We start from the raw sequence: 14799 nt of genomic DNA, 5'->3' as shown, positions 1-14799 counted from the left end.
ACCCGAACTCCTCAATTAGATTCCATCTGTAACTCACTCTCGGGTATCTGTTATTCTATATATAAATACCACCGAGCCCCTTCGATTAGAATCCAGCCTGTAAGTTATTTTATTCTATACAAGGACATTTGTCCTGTCCTTTCACTGATCCCATGAACCTTTCAGTCAGACTTTGTTCTGTGAAATCAATCTTGGGATCTATTATTCTCATGATAAAAATGTTCCTGCCTGTAAGGCCACTGTAATTTTGGCAATTCCTGTGGAATTATCCCATTTCTAGGATCAAACAGTTTTGCAAGAGGCAAATAAAAAACTGAGAGATTTGAGGGGGTTGAGGGGGTGTGGGGTGATGTGTGGGAGTGTGGAGGTGCGAGTAATGTAGATACAGTGAATGCAAAGCTTGCAATGACGGGTGAAGAAAGAGTTTGAGCCAGGTCCACTGAACATTAATGCGATTCATTACCAGATATAATCACAAAAGCAATGGCCCTTAGGGTTGGAATTGGGTTGAGAGAACAGCAATACTCAAACAGAAGATTAAAATAGATCGGGGGGGGGTTGTTCCTCTGAACCCCTGATATTAGGAAGTCATTGCCAGGGGTGACTGTATAATTAAAAAGCTGACTTGGAGGTCAGAGAATGCACTGCGGTTTTGTCTGAGGAAAATTAGATTGAAAAAGAACAGGGGATTTAATTAGAGGTCAATCCATTGGGTCAACCTGGAATCCAGGTGTTTTGAATTAAACAGGATTCAACCATAAAGCTATTGATGAATATTAAACATTTCCAGTGGGATGACTGAATTATTCCACGGCACTGCCATTGCTTTTAATATTCTCCCTTCCATTGTCATTGTTCCCAGCCTCTCACCTCATCCCCATCCAATGGCACAGTGAGAAAGTGCTTTGCCCAGTGTGACACTATGAAGACAGACCTGCATTCTTATTGCATCTTCCTGGAACTCAGGATGTCTGATAGTGCATGAGAATCAGGGCTTTAGTTCAGAAGTGCCCACTGCTTTAATGTAGGAATAGAGCAATCAATGTGTGCACAGCAGTGTGATAACAACCAGTTAGGTTTGGTGATGTTGATTGAAGAATGACAGTTGGAGCAAGATGTTAGAGAGATCTCCCCTGTGGTTCTTTCAAATGAGGTAAGGGAATCTTTTAGATGCATGACTCTTCCTCAGAACTGGTTCAGGAATTAGTGGTACTGCTTCTCTCTCCACAGATTCTGCCAGACCTGCTGAGTTTCTCCAGCACTCTGTGTTTCCACAAGACCATAAGTCGTAGGCCATTCAGCCCATCGAGTCTGCTCCACCATTCAATCATGGTGATAGGTTTCTCAACCCCATTCTCCCGCATTTTCCCCGTAGCCCTTGATCCACCCGACAATCAAGAACCAATCAATCTCCATCTTAAATATACTCAATGACTTCTCCTCCACAGCCTTCTGTGGCAATGACTTCCACAGATTTCCCATTCTCTGGCTGAAGAAGGTTCTCCTTATCTCTGTTCTAAAAGGTCTTCCCTTTAGTCTAAGGCTGTGCCCTCAGGTCCTAGTCTCTCCTACCGATGGTAACATCTTCCCAACATCCACTCTGTCCAGGAGAAAGTGAGGGCTGCAGATGGTGGAGATCAGAGTTGGGAGTGTGGTGCTGGAAAAGCACAGCAGGTCAGGCAGCATCTGAGGAGCAGGAGAATCAACGCTTCCGGCATAAGCTCTTCATCAATGCTCCAAATGTTTCCATTTCTGAGAATTTCTCTGCCCTAAGGAGAAACATTCCAACTCTTTAGATTCTTTACATAACAGAAAGGGAGGGCTGAGTGAGCAGGAAGCATTTACGGTTCTGTGTTTGGGGAATGTCATTCAGCAACTCATCACAAAGCTGTGCAGACACAAACAGCCAATTTACAGGATTAGCCTGGGCAAACACAAGAGGGAATATTCCCCATGACCAGGGAGTCCAGACCAGGGGTCAAAGCCTCAGAATACAGGGTAGGCCATATAGGACTGAGATGGGGAGAAAAGATTTCACCCAGAGAATGGGGAGCCTATGGAAATCTTTGTCACAAAGTGGCTGAGGTCAAAATGTTGATTGTTTTCAAGAAGGAATTAGATATAATTCCAAGGAATAATGGGAGTAAAGGCAATGGGGAGAAAACATTGGATGATCAACCATGATCATATTGAATGGTGGAGCAGGCTCGAAGGGCTGAATGACCTCCTAGTTTCCATGTTTCTACAGGTTATGTTTTCATTCTGGTTTTCAAATCCTTCTGTAGCTTCACCCCTCTTTATCTTTACAGCCTCTTTCAGCCCTCTGAGATCTCTCCACTGCTCTGACTCTGGGCTCTTGTTTGTCTCCTGAGTTTAATCACTCCACCACTGAGGCAGATGGCTCTGCAGCTGCCTGGGCCCTGAGCTCTGGAACTCTCTCTCTGCCTGAATCTCCCTGCCTCATATCCTTCATCAAAAACCAACCTTTTTGACCAGGCTTTTTGACTCTGTACATCTTCATTGTGACTCAGTGTCTAATAACGGATGAGGTTGTGATGTGTAGAGACAAGGTGCTGCCCTTACCAGCAAGTTTGGTCCTGAAGAGATTTCGAGACGCGAGAAGGTAACAGAAAAATGCAATGTTTTTTTTAATGTGCTTGCAATCTTAGAGCTGCCTCCTCCTCCGATTCCCCCTCCTGCCATCAAATCGCCCAGCTTCCAGACAAAGGGTCACCTGGAGGCTTGGCCACCCATGGTCCCGAAATCCCACGCAGCGGAACCGAGGGTGGAGCGAGCCGGGGACAGCAGGAAAGTCAGCGGCCTCCGAGGAAGAGAAGGCGCGGATGCCCAGCACCTTCCCGAAAGCCGCACAAACCCGCCAGAGTGCCGAGACCTTCCTGATGCCTGGCAGCAGGAAGCCCATGGAGCCAAGCAACGCCTGAACAAGGCCAGTAAGCGGGATCCTTCCCAGCCAAAGGCCCGCCTTCCAACAGGTAAGAAAATGGAAGTGACTGCTCCCCCTAGTGCCTGGCAGAATCCCAAAGAGCAGGTTGGTCATGGCTGGGCGGCTGGTCTGTGACACAGAGTGACCCCAACAGCATGGGTTCAATTCCCACACTGACTGAGGTTACCATGAAGGACTCTCCTTCTCAATTTATTCCCCTCACCTGAGACGCAGTGACCCTCAGATTAAACCACCACCAGTGGTCTCTCTCCAATGAGAGAGCAGTCCTGTGGTCTGGTGAGACTTTCCCATTACCACCTTTGGATGCCTGACCTGCACTGTGGAACTGCTTTGACGTGTGGTTCTTGTTATAGGAAGAGGAATGTGGAGACAGGCTGAGAAGACCTGGGGGATATGGTTAATATAGAGAATAGGCATTCAAACCGATCAGTTTGCAAAGAATTTACTGAGCACCATTTGGCCTAACTGGTCCATACCAGTGATTATACTATGCACAGTCCATCTCCTGCCCTCCTTCTACACACCCTGTCAACACAGCCATCTGTTTCTTCTTCCCTCGTGTTCTTTTTTTATCAAGCTTCCCCGTAAATGGGTCCACGCCAATCACCTCAACACTTCACATTCTCACCACTCTCTGATCAAAGATCTTCCTGAATTCACAGCTGGATTATTTATGACTAACGTTTATGCCTTGTGATTCCACAGTTTCGCCCAATGGCCCAGTATCATCGCTTCCTAATTTTCCACGTTATTTCGCTTCTCAATTGATTTTTTTTTTGCTCTGTCAAGGGTGTGAATGTCACTGGCTGGGTCACTATGTCTTGCCTGTTTGCCCTTGACAAGGTGTTGATGACCTGCCTTTTTGAACCTCTACAATCCACGTGCTTTAGGTACACCCACACTGCTGTTAGTAACACGGGATTCAGGAGCACAATGAGGACATATGGCCCTTCAAACTTGCTCCACTATTCAATAAAATCATGGCTGAGCTGGATATGGTCTCAACCCCTCCTTCCTGTCTGTATCCCATTGCTGTTAACCTCCTTTTTGATCAAAGCTCCATCCCAATTGGCCTTAAATCAATCTAATCAGCCAGTCTCCTCTGTTTTCCAACAATGAACATTTTTCCAGTGATACTAAAGGAACGGTGATATATTTCCAAGTCAGGATGGTGAGTGGCTTGGAGGGAACTTGTAGGGGGTAGTGTTCTATGTATCTGCTCCCCTTGTCCTTCAAGATGGAAGTGGTCCAGGGTTTGTTTGGAAGGTGCTGTCTTTGGTAAATTTCTGCAGTGCATTTTGTAGATAATACACAGTGCTGCTCCTGATCAATGGTGGTGGAGGTAATGGATATTGGGACAATATGGTTGCTCAGTGGTTAGCGTTAATGCCTCACAGTGCTAGGAACCTGGGTTCAATTCCACCCATGGGCATCTGTCCGTGTGGAGTTTGCACGTTCTCCCCGTGTCTGCGTGGGTGTGCTCCAGTGTCCTCCCACAGCCCAAAATTTGCAGATTAGGTGGATTGGTCATGCTAAATTGCTCATAGTGTCCAGGGATGTGCAGGTTAGGTGGATTACTCAGAGGGAATGTGGGGTAATTGGGAATAAGATTAGTTGGGGATGCTGTTCAGATCAGTGTTGGTTGAATGGCCTGTTTCCTCACTGTAGGGAGTCTATGATTCAATGTTGAAAGTGATGGATGTAGTGCCTGAAATTCACTGCATCGTAAAGTACTGTTTCACATTCAGCTGTGATTTTAGGGTGCATGATTTTTGAGACTTACTGCGTTAGGGTGGCCAATCCTTCTGGGTTGTCCCAAGGATTTCCAGGAATGTAAGATGATTCTTGAAGATACTGCCACTGGCCAAGCACATGAGGAGAAAGAACATGGGAGATTTTCACCTTGTCTCAAAAGCTGCATTAATCAAGTATTGGACAATCGAGGAGTGTGGGGCAAGGCCATCTGATTAAAAGTCTACAATCATCCAATCAAGATTAAGGGGATATGGTTAATATACAGAGTAGGCATTCAAACCGATCAGTTTGCAAAGAATTTACTGAGCACCATTTGGCCTAACTGGACCATACCAGTGATTATACAATGCACAGTCCATCTCCTGCCCTACTTCTACACACCCTGTCAACACAGCCATCTGTTTCTTCCTCCCTCATTTGGCTCAAGTCCATTCGATCATGAGTTGTGGGTGCCTGAGTATCATACAATGGAGACATCTAGGATTCTGAGAGGACTTGACTGGGTGGATATGGTTTCCTCTTGTGAGAGAATCTTGAACTACAGATCACTTTTTAAAATCCAGGGACCATCCATTTAAAGCAGAGATAACACTATAGGGCACAAGTGAAGAAGTAGGCCATTCAGCCCATTGAGTCTACTGTGCTATTCACTGGGAACGTGGATGATCATCCTCAAATACACTTGCCTGCCTTTTCCCAATAACTCCTGGATTCCCTTCCTGATTAAAAACCTCTATATCCCAGTAGGTAAGGAGAGAAATCTTTTCTCTCATTGAGCTGAGAGTCTTTGGAAAGTTCTTCCCAAAAATATGATGGAAGCAGATCCTTGGATATTTTAAGGCAGTGGTGACAGATCTTTGTTAAGCAAGGGCTGAAAGGTTAGAAGGAGGATGTGGTTACAATCCGACCAGCCATTATTTTATTGAATGGTGCCACAGGCTTGAGGGGCTGAATGGTCTACTCTTCCTTGTTCACGTGACCAGTTCAGGAAAGGTATGAGGCAAAGCATTGCGGGGTGGAGGTGGATTAGTGATGATGTCACTGCACTCGCAATCTGGAGACCCAAACTGACATTCTCAGGACATGGGTTTCAAATCCCACGATTGCGGCTGGTGGAATTTATATTCAATAAATGAATACGTTCCAGCAATTCATAAGAATCTGGAATCAAAAGTTAGGCTCAGTAATTGTGGCCATGAGTCAGCCATATCTCAGAATCGTCAAATTGTTATAGTACCAAAAGAGGCCCGCCATGCCTACACAGGTTCTATTACCCAATGTCAATCTCCTGCCTTCTCCCCAAGTCCCTTGCACACCATTTCTATCCAAGTAACCACCCAATACCATCCTGAATGGCTCAACTGAACTCACTTCCACCACATTTCCAGGCAGAGCATTCCAGACCCTGACGACTCGTTGGGGAAAATCATTTTTCCTTACATCACCCTTGATACTTTCACACGTTACTTTAAATCTATGTGCCTCTCGTTCTTGTTTTCTTTACAATTTGTAAAATCCCATCTGGTTTGCAAGCGGACATCTACTGATCTCACCTGGTCTGGACTACATGGGCTTCAGACCCACAGTAAGAGGGCTGCTTCTTAACTTGCTCTGAAATGAGGGAGTGCCTCAGTCAGTCTAAAGATAGACCATAAATTCTATCATCTCCAGCAATGCCCACTGACCATGAGAAAGCATTAAAAAGAAGATATGCTCATCTGTCTATCTCATGTTAACACAGTCATGGGGCAAGAACAATGGCAAGGAAATGATTATGGGTCTTCTGGGCTTTTTTTTTAATTGTTCATTTTGTTGGGATGTGGATGTAATTGGCTGGGCACAATATTTATTGCCTGTCTCTAGTTGTCCCTTGAGAAGGTGGGGGTGAGCTGCCTTCTTGAACTGCTGCAGTCCATGTGCTGTAGTTAGACCCACAATGCCCTGAGGGAGGGAATTCCAGGACTTTGACCCAGCAACAGTGAAGGAACGGTGATATATTTCCAAGTCAGGATGGTGAGTGGTTTGGAGGGGAACTTGCAGGGGTGGTGTTCCCATGTATTCACTGTCCTTGTCCTTTAAGATGGAGGTGGTCATGGGTTTGGTAGGGGCTGTCTGAGGATCTTTGGTGAATTTCTGCAGTGCATCTTGTAGATAGTTCACACTGCTGCTACTGAGCGTCGGTGGTGGAGGGTGTGGATGTTTGTAGATGTGGTGCCAATCAAGCAGCTGCTTTGTCCCGAATGGTATCAAGCTTCCATCCAGGCAAGTGGGGAGTATTCCATCACCCCTGACTTGTGCCTGGCAAATGGTGGACAGGCTTTGGGGAGTCAAGAGATGAGTTACTAGCTGCAGTATTCCCAGCCTCTGACCTGCTGTTATAGCCACTATGTTTATGTGGTGAGTCCGGTTGTGTTTCTGTTGAGTTTCTGATCAGTGGTAACTCCCAGGATGTTGATAGTGGGGGACTCAGTGATGGTAATACAATTGAATGTCAAGGGGCAGTAGTTAGTTTGTCTCTTATTGGTGACGGTCATAGCCTGGCATGCGTGTAGTGTGAAGGGGTCCTCTCACCACCCCGCCCCACCATCTTACCTTCTCATGTGTGTGTCATACAGGGGTCCCAGAGGATGTGCTTCCTTACAGCCGGCCAACATTCCCCTCTGCACAGAACCCCAGGGAACCCAGCTCCTCCAGCTCCATGTCTTCAAGAGGGTCTGGAGGTCGGAGAAGAGCGGAACAACTCATGGCCAGCAGCACCAGTGGCATTTCCCGCAGGAATCCGATGGACACTGGCCTTCAGGAAATGGGAACGTATGAATGTGAGGAAGAAGACCTTGAGGTAAGCGATCAGGAATCGTTCATGTCGGAGAAAGACGGTGGTGGGGGTGGGGGGTGGGGTGGTTTGCGGGATAGGATTGGGGGTGTAGGATAGCTGTAGAGAGGACAGATTTTTGGAACTATTAGAGTTTCATATCTGCTTCGCATCTCGTGAAAATTAAAACAAACTGTAAGCTGAAAGATCATGGGGGACCTGCAGTAAAGCACAGATGAGGTTATAATCCGTTCAGCCATGACCTTATTGAATGCTAGAGCAGGCTTGATGGGCCGAATATCCTACACTTCTTCCCAGTTCATATGTACAACACCCTTAGAGTATTAATCAGCTCAGTCAGAAAGTCAGGGCGTTGCCTGGGCTGGAGCGACTCAGCGAGACACTAGAGGGGGTGGGCTTGTTTTCCCTGGAGCGGAGAAGGCTGAAGGAGGACCTGATTGAGGTATAATTCTCTGATTGAGAATTATAAGTAGCATAGCTGAGGTAGAGAGGGAGAAGTCGGGAAGTGTGGTGCTGGAAAATCACAGCAGGTCAGGCAGTAGCCAAGGAGCAGGTGAGTCAACGTTTCAGGCATAAGCTCTTCATCTGCAGCTGCATTCCTGATGAGGGGCTTATGCCCGAAACGTCGATTCTCCTGCTCCTCAGATGCTGCCTGACCTGCTGTGCTTTTCCAATGCCACACCTTTCAACTCTGACTCTTCAGCATCTGCAGACCTCACTTTCTCCATAGAGAGGGAGAAACCTTACCCCTTAGTCGAGGGGTCAGTGAGCAGTGGGTTCAGTTTTAAGGTAGCAGCTCTAGGTTTAGAGGGAATCTCAGGAAAGAAAAATCATCTCCAGGGTGATGGGAATCGGGAATTTTCACTGTCTGAATGGTGCTGGGGCAGGAAACATTAAGAACTACTTAAATGAGCACATGGAACATCAGAGTGTACAAAGCTATGGGCCATGCCCTGGACAGTGGGAGAAGAATAGATCAGGATGGGTGTATGAGTAAGAAGGGTTGAGAGAGATATGAGCCAAGTGCTGGCAAATGGGACTAGATCAGTTTGGGATATCTGGTCGGCATGGACACGTTGGACTGAAGGATCTGTTTCCGTGCTGTACATCTCCATGACTCTACGTCTCTGTAACCTGTGCAGACATGATGGGCTGAACGGCCATTTTCCATTCTGTAAAAACCCTATGCCTCTAAGGCCTTTCAGCCCATCACGCCGATGCTGGACCTTTGAAAGAGCGATCCGATGAGTTCCCTAATAGCGTCAGATATTATTTCCCCTTCAACCAATTGCTGGATTAAAGGCTCCAGTTGAGTCTGGTTTCACCACCTTTTCAGACAGTTTGATCAGATCACAACAGCTCACCACAGGTGAAACAGAAAGGTCCTGATGTGGCCTCTGGTTGTTTTATAACATTGTACCTGTTTTCTGGTGGTGCACCATCACCAATTCCTTATTTACTCTTGTTTGACGACTTCTCTGAAATTAATCCCACCCTCTGCGACTTACTCCAAAACCCCCAGCTTGTCTTTCCCTTCTGCAATTTGGAAAAGTTTTCTTACTCAAGCTTTGCTGCATTAATTCTTAAGTTACGTTTCAATATATTTTACGCTCCCACACCCTTTCCTATCATTCTGATTGCCAGCACCGCTTTTCCAATCTCTCCCCCAGGCTCAATCAACCAGGTTCAATCCATGTCACTCTCCTCTGTCCCAAATTTCCTTTAAGTTTTCCATATTAGTTTGACCAACATAACAGGAGGAGGCCTGTCTTGTCCCCTTACACAAGGAGGGATGTAGTTGTATTAGAGGCAGTTCAAAGGAGGTTCACCAGATTGATTCCAGAGATGAGGGGTTTGTCTTATAGAGCCACAGTGATGTACAGCATGGAAACAGACCCTTCGGCCCAACTCGTCCATGCTGACCAGATATCCCAAATTAATCTAATCCCACTTGCCAGCATTTGGCCTATATCCCTCTAAACCCTTCCATTTCATAAACCTATCCTGATGCCTTTTAAATGTAATTGTACCAGCCTCCATCACTTCCTCTGGCAGCTCATTCCATACACACACCAGCCTCTGCATGAAAAAGTTACCCCTCAGGTAAATCTTACCCGTCTCACCTTAAACCTATGTCCTCTAGCTTTGGACTCACCTATACTGGGAAAACGAGCGTAGCTATCCACCCTACCCATGCCCCCCACCATAATTTTATAAACATCTATGGGGTCACTCCCCAGCTTCCAACACTCCAGGAGAAAATATCCCAGCCCTTTCAGTCTCTCCCCATAGCTCAAACCCTCCAGTTCCAGCAACATCCTTGTAAGTCTTTTCTGCACTCTCTCAAGTTTTACAAAATCCTTTTGATAGAAGAGTGACCAGAATTGTATGCAGTATTTCAAAAGTGGTCTCAGAAAGATTAGCCGTTTAGGCCTATACTGTTTGCAGTTTGGAAGGATAAGAGGTGAGCTAACTGAGGTCGAGGAGATGCTGAAGGGGATTGACAAAGTATACGCAGATAGGATGTTTCCCTCATGTGCGGCAATCTAGAGCAAGAGGTCATAGTTTTAGGATAGGGAGGGGCAGATTTAAAACAGAGGTGAGAAGGAATTCTTTCTCTCAAAGGGTGTTCAATCTGTGGAATTCACTCCTCCAGAGTTCAGTGGATGATGAGGTATTGAGTAAATTTAAGGAGGGGAGAGAGATTTTTAAACAGTAATGGGTTTAAAGGTTATGCAGAGCGGGCAGGAAAGTAGACTTGAGGCTGAGATGACATCAGCTATTATCGTATCCAATGGTAGAGCAGGCTCAAGGGGCTGAATGGCCTCCTCCTAGCTCTTATGTTCTTTCTGCCTTTGAAGTCCCATTTCATTAGGATCACCTGTGATAGGGTTAGGGTTAGATCACAGTGGAACTGTATCTCAACGCCATCTACACATATTCATCACATCATGCTGTTGTGAATGGTTTTATCATTGCCAGTTGAGAACCCCTCCACCCCACCCAATACCATGTCCAAGCACCTTTTTGGGGAAGAGGTTTCCAGGTTTCTACACTACTTTGAGCGGTATGTGCTCCCTGAATGGCTGGGCTCACAAGTTATGTTGCCTCGTTCCAGGCTTACTTCACACACAAGTTCCAACACCCCCTTCATTCCCTCCATCTCTTCTCCACAGGAGCATCGTTCTCTCTACCTAACCCCAAACCTTCCAGAACCATTACGTGAGCCTCAAGAGATTAATTTCTTTTGTAGTGTAACCACGGGATGAGCGCATTCCTGTCAAGACCAATGTTCATTTCCCACCACAGTTATCCTTGAGAAGGTGGTGCTGACCTGTCTTCGCAGGTATTACTGAACAGCTTTCTGGACCACCTCACAGAACAGTTTAGCAGACAATGTTTTGGTCTCAACTGCTTTCTGTGTCAGAGAATTCCACAGGCTTTCCACATCCTGGGTGGAGGGCATTTCTCCTCAGAAAGAAGGTAATTGGTAAACCTCTAAGGTGACTCCAGAGAGTGAGGTCAGCTCATGTCTTGTTCACTGTAACCTCTCTGCTCTTTATGAATAGGTACACCCCTATTCATAAAGCCGAGGAACATTTATAACAAAAACCAAGAGAACTGTGAATTACCGGAAATCGGAAACAAAAACCGAAATTGCTGGACAAACTCAGCAGGTCTGGAAGCATCTGTGGAGAGAAATCAGAGTTAACATTTCAAGGTCCAGACTGAAGAAGGGTCACATGACCTCAAATTTTAACTCTGCTTTCTCTCCACAAAGAAGAAGGTGAGGGTTGCAGATGCTGATGAAGAGCTTATGCCCGAAACGTTGACTCTCCTGCTCCTCGGATGCTGCCAAACCTATTGAGCTTTTCCAGCAATTTCTATTTTTGTTGCCAGGAACATTTGTGCCTTATTAATTGCTTTCTACACTTGTCTTTTATTTTGTTATTCATGGCCCATCAGTGGTTGGGTCAGCTCTTTTCTCTCCTTACAGATGCTGCCAGACCTGCTGAGATTTGCCAGCATTCTCTCTTTTGGTTTCAGATTCCAGCATCCGCAGTAATTTGCTTTTATATAATGGTTGGGCCAGCATTTATTGTTTATCACCCTTCAATATAACTGAGTGTCTTGCAAGGGCACTTAAGATTCAATCATCTTGCTGAAAGTGAAGCGTAGGCCAGATCATTCATAATTATCACCATTAGATTTTCAATTCTAGACATTGTAGTGAATTTTATTCCAACATTTGCTATGATGGGATTTGTCCCCAGGCCCCCAGGGTCTTTGATTTACTGCTGACAATGCTGCTAGGCAACCATCACCTCCCTGATTGGGGCACCTATATACATACAAGTCTCTCTGCTCCTCCACATCCTTCAGAATGGCACCCTGTAATTTACACCAACTCTCTGTCTTCCTTCTGTCAAAATGTATCATTCCCTCATTGAACTTCACCTGCCAACTCTCTGGGCACATCACCAACTGTCCCTTTGAAAGTCTACACTCCCCCCCCCCCCCCGCACCCCCCCCACCCCCCCCACTCCCTTCACAGTTTACAGTGCTTCCCCTGAGTTTTGTTTCTTTGGCAACAATTAGAATTATGCTCCGAGGCCTAAATCATTAATATATTTTGGGAAAAGCAGGTGTCCCAATACTGATTCAGCACTGCTACTGGGTGGCATGTTAACTCATTGGTTAGTACTGCTGCCTCACAGCACCAGTGACCCGGGTTCGATTCCACCCTCAGATGACTGTCTGTGTGGGGTTTGCACATTCTCCCCTGTGTCTGGGTAGGTTTCCTCCCACAGTCCAAAGATGAGCAGGTTGAGTGGATTAGCTCTGGGAAATTGCCCTGTAGCATCCAGGAATGTGGAGACTCAGTAGATTATCCACAGGGAATGCAGAGATGTAGGGTAGCGGGGGTAGATCTGAGTGGGATGCTCTCCAGAAGATAGGTGTGCACTCAATGTACTGAATAACCTCCTTCCATGCTGTAGGGTTTTATGATTCCTGAGAAACCCTGCAAGCTAGCCCTTTCCATTACTCTCACTCAGTTGATTTTGTATCCAGGGCCCTTTGTTCTATTACCTCTAGATCTCTCATGTAGCACTGTATCTGCATGGTTTCTGGTGCTAACATGTTTCCCCTTCTTTGTTTCTGTTTGCAGGAGACTGAGAGCTGAAGAACAAAGCAACGTCAAATGATGAACTCCGATTGCACTTTGGAGAGATCTATAACAGTTTTTGTAAAACTCCTGCCCATTAATGATATTTGATGCCAGATATAATGTTTGGTGCAACAATAGACCATGTAAATTATCAATGTTTGCATCGTATTGATTGACCACGTCCTTTTTTAAAATTGTTTCAATTTTGACTTTTCATTTCTTTCTGAGTGGGGTGGGGAGGGACGATCTTGGCTTTTAATGATAATTTATGTCTTGATTTAACCATCACTCAATTTGAAAACTTCTTTTCTTGATCAAGAGTGAATTAGTTCCTACAACATGAAAAATCGAAATGGGGTGATTCATATTGTAAATATGTACTGGATTTTTTTCTTGCACCTCATTAAACCCCCAGGTTCCCATTCAGCTCTGTTGTAAATAAGGCGTGTGTTAAACACCATCCTCCAAAGAATGGCCATTTTGGCAAAAAGCTGAATTTTTTTTTAATAATATATATAATTTTTTTGTCGTTGTAATGCACTGTTTTAATTTTTTTTGGTTTATTTCTTGGTTTCAAAAGCACAATCACTAATTTTGAAAGGAAAACCATTCTTCAATGGTACTTATGAATCTCCAACATGTATGCGGAGAATTGAGTGCAACGAAAGAGGTGAGAGGGGTCGGGGAAATGAGGAGAGAGGAGAAGCGTTCAATTTTTCAACCGTTGGGAGTTAGCAGCTGACTTTGGGGGAGGGGGAAGTGAGGGGGAGCACACGGAAATGTGAGGCTCAATTCGGGACAAGATAGGGAGTCCCAATGCTTGCACAGAGCCAAGTGAAAGAAGCAAAGATTTCATTTGGTCTCTTGCAAGAGAAGGTTCTTGTCAAGAAGAAGACTTGAGACAAAAATTGTGGCCGTTTACAGTCAAGGAGACCAGTCTGTGTAAACTTCAGTGAGGACTTTTGCCACTGTAAAATCTCTTCAATGTTCTGTGCTGATCTCTAAGCTGCTTCTGCTCAGTATGGTGTCAGACAAGTGCAGGAAGTAGAGAGATACGGTAACAGAGTGCTGCTTGGAAACAGCAATATTATTAACAGGGTACAACGTTTTACATTTGAGGGAAGGTACAGGTTTATATTTGGTAGCCCCCTACAAAACTGAAGAGAGATCACTTTTTAATCTCGTACGGCAGGTGGTGTCATTGGAACAAGGTTTAACTTTGGCCTTCTGTTTTGTGGTACTAAAGACGGTGGTGTATCCTGCAAAGGGAATTGGCAAACCTGTCTACAATGTTTGGTACTTTTTATGTAAGAGTTCTTTTCCGTAGTCATAAATTTACGTATTCGGGATCAAATAATCCTTAAAAGTGTAATTTCCTTGCCACATTATTTATTAAAAATTGTCCTCAAAATCACAAAAGTGTTGCGTCTTTATCCCCAGAAAGAAAACTATGTCTCCAAACTGTCAGTATATCCTCAGGAGAAAAGGTAATCCACAAGCAGTCATTTTTGCTATTCACTCATGGGATGTGGGTGTCACTGGGTGGGCTCAAAATTTCTTTTCCCTCCGTCCACACTGCCCTTAGGGAAGGAGCTCCAGGATTTTGACAGTGGAGGAACAGCAATATGTTTCCAAGACGGATGGTAAATGACTTGGAGGGTAGCTTGCAGGGACCTGTGTTCCCATGTATCTACTACCCTTGTCCTTTTATATTGTACTTGTCATGGGTTTGGAAGGTCTAAAGACCACGGTGAATTTCTTTCACAACAGTTGGAGGACACTCATCATTTATTTGCAAAAGCTCCTTCCACTTCTCTGTCGGAAGCATAAGAAAATACTAATCACCTCAAATCTGTTCAGCTATGGGCCAATGTGCATTTTATCTCCACTTAGAGTCTACTGACTTGGTTCTGTAACCCTTTAGATTAGATTAGATTAGATACCCTACCCCAGTATGGAAACAGGCCAACACGTCCACACCAATCCTCCAAACAGCAACCCACCCAGACCCATTCCCCGACCCTATATTTACCACTGACTAATGCACCTTACACTATGGCCAATTCACCTGACCTA

General features: G+C 45.3%; 1 protein-coding gene across 5 annotated transcripts in view; it reads left to right on the top strand.

Annotated features, from left to right (window-relative positions):
- robo1 (roundabout, axon guidance receptor, homolog 1 (Drosophila)) overlaps positions 1 to 14142 on the top strand; it is a 682199-nt gene extending 668057 nt beyond the window's left edge. For all 5 annotated transcript variants that reach the window (XM_072585788.1, XM_072585789.1, XM_072585790.1 and 2 more), the window contains 3 exons: positions 2670 to 2993; positions 7336 to 7559; positions 12724 to 14142. In XM_072585788.1, coding sequence (XP_072441889.1) covers positions 2670 to 2993; positions 7336 to 7559; positions 12724 to 12738 — 563 coding nt within the window. In that variant the 3' untranslated portion in view covers positions 12739 to 14142. The remainder of the gene's footprint in view (positions 1 to 2669; positions 2994 to 7335; positions 7560 to 12723) is intronic.
- Positions 14143 to 14799: the final 657 nt, after the last annotated feature.

This window comes from Chiloscyllium punctatum, chromosome 15, assembly GCF_047496795.1.
Source record: "Chiloscyllium punctatum isolate Juve2018m chromosome 15, sChiPun1.3, whole genome shotgun sequence".
NCBI classification, from domain to species: Eukaryota; Metazoa; Chordata; class Chondrichthyes; order Orectolobiformes; family Hemiscylliidae; genus Chiloscyllium; species Chiloscyllium punctatum.
This window is presented reverse-complemented; position numbering and strand designations above follow the sequence as displayed.